Source organism: Thunnus thynnus, chromosome 12 (genome assembly GCF_963924715.1).
Source record: "Thunnus thynnus chromosome 12, fThuThy2.1, whole genome shotgun sequence".
Lineage (NCBI taxonomy): Eukaryota > Metazoa > Chordata > Actinopteri > Scombriformes > Scombridae > Thunnus > Thunnus thynnus.
The window spans coordinates 9,826,594-9,845,242 of NC_089528.1; the positions used below are offsets into that span (position 1 = coordinate 9,826,594).

At 38.6% G+C, this 18,649-nt stretch overlaps 2 protein-coding genes and 1 long non-coding RNA gene across 3 annotated transcripts; 1 reads left to right on the forward strand and 2 right to left on the reverse strand.

Moving 5' to 3' along the window:
• Positions 1–66: 66 nt before the first annotated feature.
• LOC137193396 (uncharacterized) lies at positions 67–7,632 on the reverse strand. Its single transcript, XR_010930808.1, has 3 exons — positions 7,463–7,632; positions 4,091–4,208; positions 67–386 (listed from the first exon to the last, which is right to left on the reverse strand). It is a non-coding gene; the product is annotated as an uncharacterized lncRNA (long non-coding RNA).
• A 1,181-nt stretch (positions 7,633–8,813) lies between these two features.
• On the forward strand, positions 8,814–10,528 carry LOC137193397 (transmembrane protein 125-like). Its single transcript, XM_067604635.1, has 2 exons — positions 8,814–9,190; positions 9,367–10,528. Exon 2 carries the CDS (start codon positions 9,405–9,407, stop codon positions 10,119–10,121), a length of 717 nt encoding a protein of 238 aa, XP_067460736.1. The 5' UTR covers positions 8,814–9,190; positions 9,367–9,404; the 3' UTR covers positions 10,122–10,528.
• Positions 10,529–10,589: 61 nt separating this feature from the next.
• LOC137193843 (leucine-rich repeat-containing protein 19-like) lies at positions 10,590–13,518 on the reverse strand. Its single transcript, XM_067605245.1, has 3 exons — positions 13,392–13,518; positions 12,019–12,187; positions 10,590–11,833 (listed from the first exon to the last, which is right to left on the reverse strand). The coding sequence occupies exons 2-3, from the start codon at positions 12,176–12,178 to the stop codon at positions 11,457–11,459; spliced, it is 537 nt and encodes a 178-aa protein (XP_067461346.1). The 5' UTR covers positions 12,179–12,187; positions 13,392–13,518; the 3' UTR covers positions 10,590–11,456.
• Between the last annotated feature and the right edge of the window lie 5,131 nt (positions 13,519–18,649).

The following is an 18,649-nucleotide window of genomic DNA, read 5'->3' on the forward strand; positions in this document are numbered from 1 at the left end:
TTTGAGCTTTTATTTGTAATTTCCATCATCTTAGGGTGTATCACCCCATAATGCAATATAGGCTCATTATGTAACATGTACAGAAACAGCTGCTCATAGAAACAGCTTACATGCTGCAGGTTTTGTATTTCCAAAGGTAATTATAACATGTTAAGTACAGTATGTATTAGCATTCATGCTCATCTAGTTCTTTCAAGTAAAAATTAAAGCGATGCATATTGATGTGGTGCAAGAAATGTTTTTGGTTTAGTCGCAAAACTGATTTCCACCTATCAGAGATAACACAAACTAAATTGAGTTTAGAGTCAATTTGCTGTGAGGAGTGAGTCATGACTAAATGAAAATGCTTTTAGCGCACCAAGGATTAAGTAGGAGGCAATGTATATCTGAGAGAGAGAGAGAGAGAAAGAGAGATTGTCAGTCAACTGAAAATAAAGAAATACTATAGAGCAGATTTTGCATACCAAACACACTGTAGACTGTGCTGTCCCTGCACTGGCAGGCTGGCTGGTGTATGCCTCAGAAAACTAAGGTGTTGCTATAGGTTAACAACCTTGACCCTCTTCATGCATTCAATAATTGACAAAAACAACAGTTCTATAAAATTAAATTGTAAATTCATTTCAAGCCCAAAATGAAGAGAGCCACACCAGCAGCTCTGTGAGGTTGTACTTAGACACAGTGGTGCTTTTAGTTAAATGCTAATGCCAGTATGCTCACATTCTCATAGTGACAATGTAAATGCTCATGTTTAGGTATAGTATTTATCATGTTCACCATCTTAGATTACTGTGTTTAGTTCAGCTTATTGACATGCTAGCATTTGCTATTTAACAGCAGAAAGAAAAAAGTACAGCCGAGGCAGATAGGAATGTACTTAGGTTTACAGTTCAAATTAAAGTTTGATGTAATGATGTTGCCAATAGAAAGTCAGGGGATGACAAAAGTTATTATAATTCATCCTGTGGGGAATATGAGAGTCAGTACTATTTCACTCAAAACCAAAAATGTAAACTTCATGGTGTTGCCAGAGGAGACATTAGGGAATCACAAAATTCATTACAAAATTTCATGGCAATCCATCCAAAAGTTGATATATTTCAGTCTGGACCAAGATGTTGGTCTGATTGGCTGCAATTGCCATCCTTAGAGCCATGCCACTAATAGCTAAAAAATCTTGCAAGTTGCAAAGTTTTGTCAGTCCATATTACTCGATATCCAACATTTCCCATGTAGCTATTGAGGGGATTCTAGTGCAGGAGGCACAGCACATGCTCCCTGACCAGATACTGTGTGTAGAGCAGACAAAGCCAGACTCTTTCATTATTGTCCTTGGCAACTTTAACAAAGGAAATCTCAGCCTCTCTAAATACCGTCAGCTGATTAAATGTTCGAGGGGAGAACACTTTAGATCATTGTTACACTACAATCAACAGTGTCTATCTATCATGCCTTCTCCTGCGCTGCACTGGATCACTCTGACCACACCATAGTTCATCTGATTCCTGCATACAGGCAAAAATTAAAGCTCTCTAAGATGTTGTGAGGACATCTAAGAAGTGGACCACTGAAGCTACGTGCTTGGACTGTACTGACTGGGATGTTTTCAGGACCGCTTCCAACAGTCTGGATGAGTACACATAGTCTGTGACGTCATACATCAGCTTCTGTGACAACAGCTGTGTACCATCAGGCACCAGGGTTAGTTACAACAATGACAAACCCTGGTTTACAGCTAAACTCTGACAGTTAAGGTTGGAAAAGGAGGAAGCTTTTAGGAGTGGGGACAAGGACCAGTTTAAAGAGTCTAAATACAGGTTTAGGTCGTGAGAAATGCTAAACATCTGTACTCTGAGAAACTTCAACAGCAGTTCTCATAAAACAACTCGGCCCCTGTCTGGAAGGGCCTCAGACAGATCACCAACTATAAACTGAGCCACCCACTCCACTAATGACTTGCACTTGGCCAACGACCTGAATGAGTTCTACTGTCAATATGAAAGACAAGGGGACAGTCATGACATCTGGCCTCTCCACAACTGCCCACCTCTGAGCACCGGTTTCCCTCAAAGCTGTGTCCTTTCCCCTCTATTCTTCTCCCTGTACACCAACAGCTGCACCTCCAGTCATCAGTCCATCAAGTTCCTGAAGTTTGCAGATGACAATACTCTCATTGGACTCAACTTTGGTGGGGATGAGACTGCCCTACAGGAGGGAGATTGACCACCTGGTGACTCGGTGCTGACAATACAACATGGAGTTTAACACTCTAAAGATAGTGGAGATGGTTGTGGATTTCAGAGGGAACGCAGCCCCACCTGCCCCCATCACCCAGTTGACACTGTGGAGTCCTTTGCTTCTTGGGAACCATCATCAGCCAGGACTTCAAGTGTGAGATGAACATCAGCTCCCTCACCGAGAAGGCTCAGCAGATGATGTACTTCCTGTGGCAGCTGAAGAAATTCAACTTTCCAAAGTCGGTGATGGTGCACTTCTACACCACCATCATTGAGTCCATCTTCACCTCCTTCATCACCATCTGGTATGCTGCTGCAACTAACAAGGACAAGGGCAGACTGCACCATCTCATCCACTGTGCCGAAAAGGCGATCACTGCAATCTGCTGTCCCTCCAGGACCTGCATGCCTCCAGGACACTGAGGCGAGCAGGAAAGATCATGGCCGACCCCTCCCACCCAAGACATAAACTTTTTGAAATGCTCCCCTTCTGAAAGAGGCTGAGGTCTGTCAAGACCAAAACCTCACGTCTACAGCTGGCCTCATCAATAAGGCCTGGGACCCCCACTGACACAGATTCTATCCCCCCATGGACATTACACGTAATATTAACGTAACACCCCACAACCTCACATTTGCACATCTGTGATCTTTGATCTTACATGGCGCTTTACATTAATACTATTTGTATTATTATCATTATTATTATTATTATTAATGCACACTGCATACTGTTTACTCCTGGTCAGTATTTTGTACATTCATCTCATTCTCCTCTATTTAATATTTAATATTTAATATTTAATATTTAATATTTAAACCTGTAGCAGTTCCTCTCACTTAGAATATATTTTACATATTTGTTTTTCTTTCTATTGTAATTCTTTCTTGTTTTAGATTATTTAGGATTACTTAACTTTGTGTATATTTTTTGACTGTTACACACCACAACAACGCCACAGCAAATTCCTTGTATGTGCAAACCTACTTAATAAACCTGATTCTGACACTGCTGAGCAGAGGTGTGTGTATATTTCATATATACATATATTTCAACTACTACTTTCTCCAGAAATGGATACACTGCAGACGTATCTTGTAAAACAGTAGAACAGTTCTTACTATTCTGCAGACTACAGCACATGCCACATCAAAATCCTTCATCACTCAAGCTTCTTGACAGACTGTTTGCAATTATCATCTCAATTATCAGTGCTGTTACTGAAATTAAACCACTTCATGACACATCTCTAGTTGTAAGTTACTGCCTGACTGACACCTATAGTTATAAACTATGTCTGTACCAGGGCTCCAAATTTTTGGAAAAAGTTGTATTGCAAGGAGCTCTAAAATGTCAGGATTGGTAAGGTCTGTCTGTGTTTGCCTGGTGTGTCACATATTGTCAGGGGCCTCAAGAATTGGCAGCAGATCCCTTTCATTTGTCACAGCAGCAAGTAGGCAGGATGATGTGCCACATTTCCTCAACATTTTGGATTCAGGAAAGGCTTCCATCATCCTCACATACAGTTACAGCGATCACAGAAATCTGTTCCAGTTCCTCTTGCATGTGAACAGCATTTCAGTAAATAGTGTGACTTCTTCTCTGGCCACATTTCTTATTTAATTAACCTTTAGGGGACATTTGCTGAGCATGCATACTCCCCCCCACCACTCTACATTCACACAGCTGCAGAAACTGGCATCGATAGGCTTTATGGTTCAGTTACAGTATAGCTCTCCAGTGATGGCCTCTGAGCATTGAAGCAATTAAGTTTAAGTACCTTGCTCAAGAACACCTCAACAGCTGCTGTTGAGAGATGAGAGAGACACATTTGCTCGCTGTTTCCTCTCACCTTTCACCAGCTGGTTGAGGGAAACTGGAACAGCAAGGCTCTTGTCACAAACCCTGTTTGTCTAGCCCAGTGGTCTGCAACCGTGAGATTGGTTCATCCTCTCCGGTTGATGCTGCACCTGCCAGTGAAATCAGCTGCGGTAGTGTTGGGCCAGAGTGAGAAAGTGTTCGCACAAATCTCTCTGTAGCGAATGCTTGGAGTCCAATTTGTCAGACAGCATACTGCAAGTAGCATACTGCTGCAGGTTTGCAGAGGCCACAGTCAAGACCTAACGCTCTTACAGCCCCCTACACTAATCTAACCATAACCAACTATCACATTTTTAAAAGCTTTTTTTCCTCCCACACGCACACCCAACACAGCTTCCTAGTTTACAACTAAATGTTTGGAAACTTGTAGAAACTGTAAATTATTGCTGTACAGTGTTCTAATATAAGTGATATTGAAGGATGTATTTCTGCTATTTTTTATGATACATGTGGAATATATCATGCAAATATAAATTAAGACAAGGTAATTTGCTTAAATGGCGAAAAATGAAAGGACTTTTGGGGCCCTGGTGGGTGCATGTCCTCTGCTGGATTGCTTCTGTGCTCAGTTGGCTATGCTTCCATGTGCATATACATATATACTAGTACAGTGGTTGAAGGAGTATTCAGATCCTTTATTTAAGTAAAAGTACCAATACAGCAATGTAAAATACTCCACTACAAGTAAAAGTCCTACATGAAAAACTAAGTTAAAAAAAAAAGTAAAAGTATTAGTAGCAAAATGTAGTTAAAGTATTGCAGTAGTGGTTTGGTCCCTCTGACTGATATATTATTATATATGACATCATTAGATTATTAATACTGAAGCATCAATGTGTAAACACCATGTTACTGTTGTAGCTGCTGGAGGTGGAGCTAGTTTCAACTACTTTATATACAGTTAGCTAGTTTAGTCCAGTGGTTCAGGGTCACTAGATAAATCAGAGGGGTCATGAGATGATTAATGGAAAAGAAGAAAAAACAAAGTTCTGATACAAAAATATGTTTTCAGTTTTTGGATTTTATCTCTTATCTTTGATTTTTGGTGAAATTTTGGATCATTTGAACATTTATTGAAATCAAACCATGTGAGAAGTTTAGAGGGAAAAATCATTATTTGGTGGAGCTATTAACAACTCATAGACATCTGAAATGTGACCCCGACTACACACGGCTTTTTGTAAGACGTCAAAAGTCAAAAAGGTTGGAAACCACTGGTTTCATCTTTAACAATGTGCTGTATTTGAAAAGACTGTTATATTATCCATTGTGTCAAATCTGTAAAGTAACTAGTGACTAAATCTGTCAAATAAATGTAGTGGAGTAGAAAGCACAATGTTTCCCTCTGAAATGTAGTGGAATGAAAGTATTAAGTCACATCAAACAGAAATACTTGAGTAAAATGCTAGTACCTCAAAATTGTACTTAAGTACAGTACTTGAGTAAATGTACTTGTTTACTTTTCACCACTGGGCTAGTATAAGTGGTGCATCCAATATTTTTACAGGGACATTTTGCAGGCTGCTGCGCTAACCTTGAGGCTGCTGCCCCCTGCAGGATGACAACAACAACATCACACATTTTGCACAGGAATACAACATTGTATGTAACTGTACAGTCGAGTCATCTTTACAGGAAATGGCACAAGTTGCATTTATAAACTTTCAGAAGAAACTGCATATATAACAGATACCCACCCAATTTCAATGAATTGAATAAATATTGTTTTGTCAATGTGTGACTTTCAATAACACAGTCTTTTTAAGAGGCACATTCAAAGTGATGTAAAGTGCAGCCCCTCAGTATTTTGCCAATGACACATTTCCCACTGGTTATTATTTTTGAAATGAACCAGTGATTAGGAGGTCAAAGTCATCTTTGAGGTACACATCCTTAATGAAGTACTTGCCAATAATAGTGAAAGAAAAAGTGCATCACTGTCCAAACCCATATGGATTACACTGTATATAACATGCCGGAATTTTAGCTACCTTTATCAAACAATAAAACAGCAGAATATCATATATTTAATGCTTAGAAAATTATAATACCTAATTAATTCTCACATCTGTTCATCCATCTTTCCATCAATTTTCTATAACCAGTTCTATTGAATTCTGGAGTCTATCTCAGCATGAAACAGGCAATCAGCAGGACTAACAAACGTATTCACAGATTACCCTCACATTTACCATCTGTTCACAAGTATGCCAAATATGCTAATACAGATCTTGGTGTATTTCACAAAGGAAAGTGATAATAACAATGGACACTGTATTCAGAATTCATAGGCATTGTTTTTTGTAGCAAGACTAGTAACAATAACTAATAATAATAATCAATATTAAGAGTAATTATTATAAACTAACATGACCTGCTTCATATCTTGATCTAAGTGACTGTACAGTATTGCTTAAGGGACTTGGAAAACACTGATGGTTATTTATTGCCACCTAGTGGTTGATTCAGACTGACCAGAGACAAATCAATGAGTGACTCTTTAAAGTCAGATTTTGTTTATTCTATTTATTTATTTTTACTATAAAAGAAACTGGTACTTCAACTACATCAACATAATTAGATTGATCAGCACCTGCTGACCCTATGTCAGTACTCAGTACTACCTGTGGCATTATAATATATGACACTCTTGTAATTCTTGTAAGATCTGGCTTTAGAGAGAAATTATACTTCTTACAGTTACACAAAAGCACAACATGACTCTAGGGTATTATAGTTATTAGTGAGTCAGCCCAGTGGATGGTTTTAACATTTCAAATGTCAGGACAAAAGAGTAGACTATAGAAAAACAGCGTTAAGCAATAATTTTCTAATCATAACATGTAGCATAACCGTGATAAGAATCTGATAAAAAAATGTCTCAATTACATCACCATCTTTGATAATAGATAAAAGGTTTCAAGGACCAACCACAGGAAGAGGAAAAGACAGACAGAATAAACACCATGTACAAACCAAAAATGTCTATCTGTTCCATCATTAGTTCATTCCCCCTGTATTTTCCTCTTGACTGCCTCCATCATACTTTTTTCTCATTATGACAAAGTAACAATTTAGATTAATTTATTAGTTGAGGATTTTATTTTAACCTTTAACTTCGGATGAGATTCAAAGTTTCAAAGATTCAAAAGCTGAATTGTACATTTAGTGATATTGTCCACCAGGGGGAGAAAGTGCACTCTGTAGGTAGTGTATTTTTAGACATGGTAGCCACAAGTTGGCTGCTATAAATGGAAATTTCATTCAAAAATCAAAATCATTTGTAATGTGAAGACTCAAGATTATAAATTGAAGAGTCATTAAAAGAAAGTAAATGCCTTACCATGTGATAAATCTGTGTGGTTATGATGTATCTGTCAAGCAGAGCTTTCTTACTGCAGACACTTTGACTTCTCAGTGCAAGAGAAGCACAGGTGTAACTAATCAATCAACATCAATCAGCATCAAGTCTTGTTCCATTTAGGTGTACCAGCAAACTAGCATATGTGAGAGCAAGGGCTTGGCACTGGAACAAACCGTATGAAACAGCTATTGAACAGTTTCAGCTGTGTCTTCCCAAGATGATTGATTAGCAACAAACCAAAACACAAGTGTACTGAAATTTGGCTTCTTAAGTGCCAAGATTCTGGGGAAGAAATGTAAATACAGCAGGCAGATTAAGTCATGTTATTAAAGGAACTGTTTTACATTTTGGGGACATGTGCTTATCTGTTTTTAGTAAATGAGAAGATTAATACTCTCATATCTGCATCAGTATGTAACAGGAGACAGGAGATGGCTAGCTTAACTTAGCATTAAGACTGACCACAGGAAAACAGCTAGCCTAGCTCTGTCCAAAGTTAAAAATATTCACTACCAGCACCTCTAAAGCTCACTAATAAACACATTATATCTCATTTGCCAAAACAAAAGTATAAAATACAGAAACAGAGGTGTAAAAATTACATGTTGTGGTTTTCTGGGGAGGTGTGGAACTGACTATTTCCCAGAATTTCCCAGTAAGACCTTTGGACAGAGCCATGATAGCTGTTTCCCCCAGCATTCAGTCTTTATTCTATGCTTAGCTAATCATCTCCTGGCTGTAGTTTCATATCGTACAGGCATGAGAGTGGTATCTCATGTAACTCTCTGCAAGAAAGAAAGAAAGATAATGAGTATATTTTCCAAAGTGTTGAACTTTTCCCTTAAATTCAAGGCAAAATCTTTTAAAGAAATATTTTCAGTGTTGGCAGGTATATTAGTGGAAGTCACAGATCAGCAGGCACAGGTCAGTAAGAATCCCTCTGAGGAGAGGCAGCGTTCACTGTGGCCAATCTAAGAGGTCAGCTTAGTGTGTGAGTGACGCTATCCTTTGGATCACAGAAACACCATTATCAGTACACACTGACATCACTCAGCCCTCCACAACAGCAACGCAACAACCCTCCTCGACTCACACACACCACCACCCGCCTTCTGCAGCACAGTCATTGTGTTCATCGGGCAGCCCATTGTCTGTGTGTGAGCACGGTAGACAATGTTGCCAATCTTCTTCCAAACCATGATCCAACACTGCTATTGTGACCCGTCTTTTTCCCACTTAACCAGACAAGATGGTGTTCCCGTGTGATGAGAGAACGGGGTGGTGGGGGCAGGGGGAGGGTCGGGGTCAGCTGTTGCGCCTGGCACTGGGGTCATGTCCATGTCAGCATCATTCTCAGTTCTCTACTTGTAATAAGTTGTGGGAGTTCCTACTTTTGTACTGTTGGGTCATTGCTGCTTTACTACCTTCAGCTTGAAATCAGGATTTGTCTACCATCTACATCGAGTTTCATCTTTGAAACCAGCCTCTGCAGTTCAAATTAATTCCTCAAGCAACTGAAAAAAAAATCGTTGAAGTTGGATTACTTTCACACATGACTCAGAAGGAGAGCATCTCCTCTAAAGAATGAAACAACAAGACCAAACAACTGTAGGATCCTCCAAACTAACTGTTGTAATGCTATGACCAAGGTTATCTGATGGGACGCAGATGGATGGACAGCAACACATAACACTCATCTAACATCAGGTGAGTAAATGTTCTCACATCAGTCGAGATAATGCACATGATACTCCTCTCTTTCAGCCGATAATACATATATAGATGTGGTAAAAAGAAAACTAACTGTTGAAATGTTTTTAAGACCATTCTGTTTGTTATGTTGTATTCTGATCATCAACCCAAATTCTGCACAATGTTACAAGGTGTCTGGTTTTTGGATGGCTGAGTTGTGACCACCATCATGCCTGAGATGCAGGCCTTCTATCAGCCACGCCATACCATCCGTTATCCCCCAGAGCTCCACCTGGACCCCACCCTGATCCAGCGGCGTGTCCTGGAGGATCAGGTGGAGCTGTTGTGGTTCAGAGAGCCACGCCACTCCCTGCTGTGTTACTGTGCTTCAGTCGCTCTCATACTAGGGCTGGGCCTTGGCGGCGTGGGCCTCCTCTCCACTACCACCAGCCTGTCCGGGGAGTGGCGTCTTGGGGTTGGCACCACCCTGTGCCTCTTGGCCCTGGCTGTTCTGCTCAAGCAGCTCCTCAGCTCTGCCATCCAGGATATGAACTGTGTGCGCAGCCGACGTCGGATCGACCAGCTGAAGAGCGGTGGGCAGGCTGACCCAGCGCTGATCCTAGCTGTGGGGCTGGCAGTGATGCTCTGTGGGACAGTGCTGCTCTGTGTGGCCACGATTGGCAGCCAAGGTTATGACAGCAGGGAAATGTTGGTGTCTGGTCTGGTGCTGATGGCTGCTGGGCTGGGCATGGCTCTAGCAGTAGTGGGCTATAATGTGCTGGTCTACCTGAAGAGGAGAAGAGAGCAGAGGAGGAGGAGGAGGATGATGAGAGTGAGCAGAGCGAGGAGGCCGGGGACTCAAGCTGTCAGGGTGTTCAGTGTCTCAGGGGGACAGATGAGCCAGACCAGGAGAGAGACATCCTCCAGCAGGACCAGCCTGATCTGAATGGGCTAAACTGGCAAAAACACTCAGCGGGGAAAAAAATCAAAGTCTGTGAAAGGAAGATTAAATTAAATTTGTAAAGCAGACACAAGTGAAAGGGAAATAAAGATAGAAACAACAAAGAAGATGAGATTGCCCATTTAAGACTTCACAGCTCTTGTGGTATTTATCCAGTTATTGTTTTGCCATTAGAATAAAATGGACTACTGCTGAACATCATCAAAAGAACACCTGCACATAATTGGTACCAAAAAAACACACCGCTGTGCAGGTTGCTGTCAATAATGGATCAATGTACTGATAAGCACATGTATTGCATGTTTTTACTGTCTAAATGCACCATTATTAAGCTTGAAAATAAAGACTCAGTAAGTGTTCACACTAAATCCTGTGTGTGTTCATGGCACGGACTCAAAGACTACAACTGGCAAAGAATGAATGAACATGGAATTCCAATGAGAACAAATTCAATGTATTAAAACACTTTTTTTTATTTTACATGATTGCACTCAAGTTCCTGCCTCTCGCACAACAATCAAAATATCACATGTTGGACATTAACAAACTAAAATCTGTAACTTTCTGCAGGCTCAGATTACAACAAAGATGATGGAGTGTCAAGTTGTTTCACCTCTTTGTGGTTGATTCACAGACAAAATGTAATTTATCAACCAGATAACATGAAAGTGTATATATCATTCACAGTGATGAAGAATTAGCATGGAAACAACAAACAACAAGAAACAAATTAGATCAACATTTCTTATTATTAGTATTGAAAGCATTGTCACGCTCAGTAAATATGCCAATTTGAGAGTTTCACCGCACTCCTACTTACAGATGGATATATACACAAAATTTATTAGCTGGAAATATTACAAAATTCAGCATTAATCAGTAGTACTCTTTGTGCTCATGAACTCAATGACAAACAGTAATATTTTAATTTTTTTTTCTCTCTGTTTGTTAACTTTCATTATCATTATCAAATAAAACTTTATTTTGGACACGTCCAATCTTTACAACTTCATATCATGTGATATTTTAAGCAACTGTGGCTCATTCAAGTTTTTATCTTTGCCATACTGTACATCTACTGTTATACCCAACCAGACTGGGACCCCCCAATGGGACACAAGAATCTGAGGGGTTGAGAGATGATTAAAAGAAAGGAGAAATGACAAATTTCTACTGGATAAATAGTTCCTTTTTTTCCTGACTTTTATCTAAACTTTGATTAGCCAAAAAGGCTGGGAACCACTGCTTTAGATAGATTTCTCTATGATGCAATTTAATTTAAGTTGTAAACCAGCTGTCTCCCCTTTTATTTTATCTATCTCACCCTATGGTGAACTGAAGATCATCATCGCTGTCCCCCATCCCCTCCTCTCCCTCCTCTCTTTCTCTCTCTGCCATGTGTCTGTCATTGGTCGTGATGTAGTTATCCTCAATGAAGCCATCATCATCATCATCCAGCCCTCTACCCATTCCCATCCTGCCTGACACGCTGCTAGGGAAGGACTCATCTTGGCCATACTGGCTGACCCCGTCAGCCTCTTGGAGCAGAGAGTGTCTGTAACTGGCCAGGAAACGATGGAAGAGACGAAACTTGACAGCCATCACGATGAGGAGTGATATGGTGAGGACTGTGCCCAGTCCAGCAGCCAGATAGGACCAGTCCAGTCGCTTTGGGTTGTCTTGTGGATCAGCTTCCCCTGGGAAGACAAAAGGAACAAAATGATTTGCATCTACATGTAACTATAAAGACAGAGAGGTCAACAGCAGTGCATTCAAATTGCTTCCTGTAGACGAGATGTTATAGAGTCCAAAGTTCCTCAAACACACCTGGTTGTAAATAGTCAGATGATGGTATAATACGCAGCGGATTTTTGTTACTCACTTTGAATTTTGGTACTGTTGGAGTGATCTTCTTCTTCCATCAGATGTCTTTGAGAGCCTTTGTGACCCTCAAGATCCAATACAGACACAGAATGTGCTTTTATGATAAAAGCTTCACAAAAGAAAAGCACCACAATGATTCTGAAGCTCCACCAACCCATCTCTGCGTCCTGTAGGAAGATTTAAACAGGCACAAAACAATATTTAAATTAGTTTGACCTACGAAAAGTCCTCTTTTTGTTATTATCCCACCATGACAGCTTAGCAAGGACATGCAGTCCGGAGAACCACAAAGAGAGGAAATTTACATAAAAAAGAAGCTTTAGCTGAACTTTTGAATATATTTATACACAGAGGGATGACTGGGATTTTTGTCCCCCATCTCTTATATTGGAATCCCATTAAGGAAGGGATCTTTTCATAGAAATTATGGAAAGGAGGATCAATTACAGTAGCCAATAACTCTTTAAATACACATATTGGATTGGCAGTATTGTTTTATGACAGACAAATATGAATACATCTTTTAATGTATGGCCGATTAGACACCTGGACACATACTTAGCATAACTATTAATAAGCTTAGGATCAACACTGGAAAATCATAGTGTTAACATCATCAAAAAGCTTGTTGAAATTTGATTGGTCAACTGACATTTGATTGCTTTAGTTATCAATCTGATTTACATAAATGATCATCATCATTGTCATCAGTATTGTTAGTGATCATGACCCCTTTAGGGGGGAACACGACGCTCAAACCATAACCCTCTTCCAGAGCACATAGTAGCAAGCTCAAGCTTCAGGTGATAATAATTTATATTCCATGTTACAAGTGGAAAAATTCACAAACATGTCTCTTGTTGCTGGAAAAGATTTATTACAAAAGCAAAGCTTTTGTCTTGAATTTGAAAAATAATAGCACACATTTTGTAGTTAGATTGTCCTCTTTTTTATTTATATAAACTGTCACATGATGTGAGAGAGCTGGCTTACCAGGTCTTGAGAAATGTCATGATTATAGTCTTGAACTGCTCACTTATTAACTTTAAACATAGCATATAATACACTCTACAGACCATAATCCTTAATCCAAGTAGCAGATTAACAGTATATCCACTGCTATACACTGTATGTTTTGGCTGTATATGTTTTTGAGTCAGTAATATTAAGTAAGTAATATGCACAATTTGAGACAGCTGTACATAGGTAATGTAGGTAAAAGTTTATCTGCTGATACAGACCATTACACAGTAGCTGTGTCTCAGTCATAAGTCATATGACTACCACAGACTGAATATAGTCTCATCTACATTACCCAGACACTCAACCTATTGTATTCTGACACAATACAAAACATCTAAAATGACTTACCTTTTACAAATAAGATTACTGACAGAGCAGGTGTTTGTCTCCGAGTCTTGATTGTTAACTGGTGTTTTTGTCTTCCTCTTCAGCTCCTTCTGAAAATATGAAGAGACTTACTGGGCAAAGGTTGCAGGACATGCCATAATGTTCCCCTTCCTGCGCCATGCCCTTAAGACAGAGATGTTAATGAATAACTTGATTTGGTTTGTTGATTGTTTCGACTCTTAAATTCCTTTTCTACTCCCTATTTTAAGCAGGTGTGACCAGTAATACCTCTGTCTTTAAGAATCTGTAAAATAAATAAATAAATAATTTTATTATGACTATTACTTGAAATGAAAGAAAAGAAAATAGTTTACTCTTTTAAAATAGAGGTCAATAATCAATCATCAACCATCAGAGGGAGTAATTTAACATTCAGTGACAGGAAGCAAGGAGCCTTTGGACACATGGATTGTCGCGATAGTTGCATCTGTGCTCTGAGACCATGTAGTGGCACTGTAATCACATTAGACGTGTGTAAAACAAAAGCGCTGCAGCAAGAAGTCTTGTTGTATAGCTAATGGAGAGCATCTGTGTCAGTTTGTTTTTGGATTATACACACAATCAGTGAGGTAAAAAGTCTGGATTCCACTGTCATGAAAATAGTGTTTTTCTTTTTTATTCTTGAATCACTTCCCATTGCATCATCAGGTCTCTAATAGATAGTGCGGTGAGGAGGGCAATGTGAAATTATGACAGGCTGTCTCATTATTAATGCACTTTCAACCATCATCTCTCATCTCGCCTGTGGGAGGAGATAATGTGTTTTTAAAAGAGCATAAAGTGTCTCAAGGATTCTGACATTTGACTCAGAGATTGTCATGTCTCAGTGCCTCATTAAACACTCTGCACTTTTTATCACCAAGAAGAGAGACACATTTCGCAAAAGATCACCAGAAATCCTCTTTCTTTAAAGTCATGAGTCACTTGTAAAGTTTTTTCACTTTTCTTTTAAAATGACAGTGATATAAGAATGAATCCATTTTAACCTCCTAGACTGGAAATATTTTTTTTTGCATTGGGAAAGTCACTGCTTCATTGCCAATGAACCAAATTACTTCAAAGTTACATTAATCTCTTACATTGGCATTGGTGTATTCCTGTACAGCAGCTTTAAGTGTGAAGTCTCTGCATCTGGAGTGAACGATTTTCTATGTGAAACTTTTTTCTCTTTTTAATCAATTCTGTTCACTCTCATTATTTCCCAGCTTACTATTATCTTAAGCAGACATAAGAAGAATAGCGGTGAAGCATTACATGTTAATGTTTTAATACCTCTTGCACCAGTCCTTCAAATTTCATCTAGTCCTTGTTAAAAAGAAAATGAATCAAATTGTCACAGCCCATTCACTTTAGAGTTACATACTTTCCAGTGAGATGAATACGGTTCTAACTGTCTTTAATTCGTTCTCTCCAATATGAATGGTTTTTCTTTTTCAAGTACATGTTTGCTAGTGTGTCGTGATATTAATTATTTTCAAATGCATTGGATCATATTATATTTTATTATTATATATCTTATTTGTATCTACATTCAAATCATGTTTATATGATCTATGATATGGACAGATTTGCATTGGAAATAGGTGAACACATTCTTTCACCTGTTTAAAAAAGACCCGATGCTGAATCAGATGCCTTTTTGAAATAATTAACTGCCAAATATACATCTATTCACCACAAAACACTCTCTGCAATCTGCCTCCTGCTGTGATATGTGTCAGTGATGGATGGTCTAGTTTTTGCTTACAGGCTCTGGACGTTGTTCAAGCCTTTTATCTGCAATCTTTACTCTTGACCTTCAATCTAGAAATAGAACAATCATCTAAAGAGCTTCATTCTGCTATAGACATGCTGTGCATTTTGCACAGTTTGCTGTGCAAATTTCCATCTCCATATTTCAAAGCAGAGAAGGCACATTAATACATCTATGTAGCTTATTAATACAGTGACATGCATGTAGTTTGAAGCACAATAGCTCCTAATGGATGCTCTACAAGTCAAGATGTTCTCTGTTCCAATAATACATTTCTCTCTCAATGTGCAGATCAGAGTGCTGTTAGACTGAGAGAGAAAATCCATCCAATTTTGATTCATAATAGTTTGTCTCATTATGCTCATTGTCAGAGCTGGAACTGAGAAAAATGTCTGCATATAATCACATGTGCAAAATCACATCAGTGAGGGAGGAGGTACTGGCTTATTTCATTTATCTTTGACCCAAGGGAAAAAAAGGTCAACGTAACTACATTTGTCATTACGATAATGAAAGCTGTTTCATTAGCATCGGTGTTCTCTCCAAGAAGTGTCTCACTGCAGAGAAAGATTAAGAATCCAAAAGCAGTGGAAGATCTGAACTGCCTGACTTTAAGTCTCACTGACCCATCTAATCTTTTTCTCTTAAACTCCTAAACTGATATAGTGACTTTATAGCAAAGAGAAAGGGAGACATGAAAAGCCCTTCATTATCCAAATTGCTCATTTAACAGTTTCTCTCAAACTATTTGTGCTAAAAAAAAAGCCGTGCCCTCCTGGAACTAACATCAGATTTATTTTAAGATAAATTGATTAAGAATGAAAAGAGATATGAAATTCCTTGAATTGTGTGTTGTTACCACAATCAGCTAAAATTTGTGGCTCACTTTCACAGATAACTAAACTATCCTTTCCTTTATGTAGTATGTAATGATAGAGAAATAATCACTCTCAGTTTTGCATGTTGGTCTTCTGTAGATAACAAATACCTTTAAGTGCATCAAAATGCTGCTATGATGATTTCACAGCACTTCACATAGAAAATCATATGAGCTGTTTACTTATTTGTTGCTTTTCCAGCACATGCAATCTCGGCAGTATAGCCTGTGTGACTGAAATGTCAGCATCACTGCATAATAATCATGTTGTGTCTTGTGATTCATCTTTTAGTGATGCTCTTGATGCTCAAGAACTGTGTAAATAAATCACTTTGTACATTCATGGGTTGCATCTGAGAAGCACCGCCATCAACGAAGGACATCATATGAAAATAAAGCAAACCCTTAGTCTTGCTTTCCTCTTTCATTCTTTGAAATATGCATGACTGTTAGATTGCTGGGCTCATACATGGGCTCTCAAAAAAACACAATCCTTTCTATTTCCTTTTTCCTGACAGTTACAAATGGTATTCATCAACATACAGTCTGTGCCGATACAACAAAAGACTTTATCCCTCCAAACATTTCACAAAACATGTAAACACACATTTATGAACATATTGATGAATGAGGCTTTCTATTTTACTTTTTTGTGTTCTTTTCATGGCACAATTTAGTAGTGAAAATAATGCTGTTAACACAAGTGACACAAGTGCTGTTAAAATAAGATATTGAGGTCATTTTCCATACAACATTTACACAAGCGAAATGTGATCACAGCATGACATTTTGCATGAGGTTTTATATACTTAAGCTACTATTCTGACTTACAAAAACAAGGGCACTTGAAAGTTTTGAGAAGGAACTGACCATCCATTAGACACAGAGCATAGTGTGTTAGTGAGTTCACTGAAATGCAGCTCTTGTGATGCCATTTTTATCTACAGTAACACTGTAAAACAATCAGAGCTCTTCTTCAAAAGAAGAAGAAGAAGAAGAAGAAGAAGAAGAAGAAGAAGAAGAAGAAGAAGAAGAAGAAGAAGAAGAATGAGAGGCACGTTTAATCTCCTGCTCTTTCCTTATATTAATGTACTAAGTTAGTAAGTTTGGGTTCCTTGAATAAAAGAGGCTGAAAAAATGTCATTAGCTCAACGGTACAGTGGTCAGACAGCTATGAAAAACTTTTCATCTTCACACTATGAACATACAAAATATAGCAGTATATAGTGGTATGCTGGTACCATCCACACTGAATAGTAGCAGCAGCTTTGTACTGTAGAAACCAGCTGGCTCATATAATTCATATGAGCATTGTCTGATCTGCCACCTCTAAGGTTCAGATTTGAGGTCAGGTTTTCAGGTAAAAAACGAATCAAACATGTTGCTAGTGCAGGAAGAGCTCTGACGTCTTTCTTGTACTAGCTGATTGGCATTAGCTGTTTCATTCATGCCTCACCATGACTGCCTCATTCACAGTTGTGTGGTGATCAGCTGACTGTGCACCTGCATATTCATGCAGGTGGACAGCACAGCCATTATAATCTGATACTTTCCACTATCACTCTGCTGATTACATTGGCAGATCCCAGCTCCCTCATCCTTATGTGATACATTTTTGGTATTTTGATCTGATGTACTATATAAGTTAAGGATGAATTCCTCGTTGAGGTTCTTTGAGAGGTCCCTCAAAGAGCAGAGCCTTTTCTACCAAATTTTATTTTTGCTATAAATGGTCAATTCCTTCATGCATGTCTGATTGAAGCTGGTTCAACTTAGAGAAACCTTGTAGATAAATAAAACCAACATGTTTGAAGGGCCAGGGAAGTTTTTTTTTTCTTTCTTTCTTTTTTTCATTTTTTTTGGTATTTTCTTTTTTCCCAGCAGGATGGATCACACACAGGGCCGCGGAACTCAAACAGGAGGAATGAATCCAGGCTTTTTCGACAGTTTCTTGGGATCATCAGTATGGTTCAATATTAGCAGAATATATTCTTGGTTTTCTGTGTAAAAAGATATGTCAAGGTACTATTTTCATGACTGATTCTTTTCTTAAATGGGTAAAATAGGCTATATCTGTACTCTGGGACCCAGATAGGGAACCTTTCTTATGTTTGATTGAACTGATATTTTTTTTCCTTCTGCCTTGGTTAAATATAAAATGGTTAACTTAAAAACTCTTGCGCATTTAGGACAAATGTTTTACAGAAGATTGTGACTTAATTTGAGTTATAGCTAAATACGGCCAGAATGGATGGATGTATGCATTTTGCTTAAGCGCCAATACAAATATTTGTTACGGCTTATATACTTTTTTGTCCTTTTTTTCTTTCTTTTCTGTTGTTAATTTTCCTGGTTTTTTTTCTTTATCATATGAGGTTTAAGAGGCATCTGAGTTAAAGGGTAATTGGGGTAACTTTTTCTGGTAAGTCAGAGTTAAAAGAATAACTCCAAGAGTGAAAACCGCTCAGAGGTTGATGGCCCAAGTTAAAATTAACTAAGATCAAACAGATCATGAACAGATTAAAACAGTTACAAGCAAAAATTGTCTCCCTACAGGAGACACATTTGCTCCCAGGAGATGTCATTAAT

Excerpts from the sequence above, each read along its gene's own strand:
- LOC137193397 (XM_067604635.1), top strand. The coding sequence starts at position 9,405 with ATGCCTGAGATGCAGGCCTTCTATCAGCCACGCCATACCATCCGTTAT.
- LOC137193843 (XM_067605245.1), bottom strand. The coding sequence starts at position 12,178 with ATGGGTTGGTGGAGCTTCAGAATCATTGTGGTGCTTTTCTTTTGTGAA. Across the intron at positions 11,834-12,018 it reads CAACAGTACCAAAATTCAAA|GGGAAGCTGATCCACAAGAC; the intron begins GTGAGTAACAAA and ends TTGTCTTCCCAG.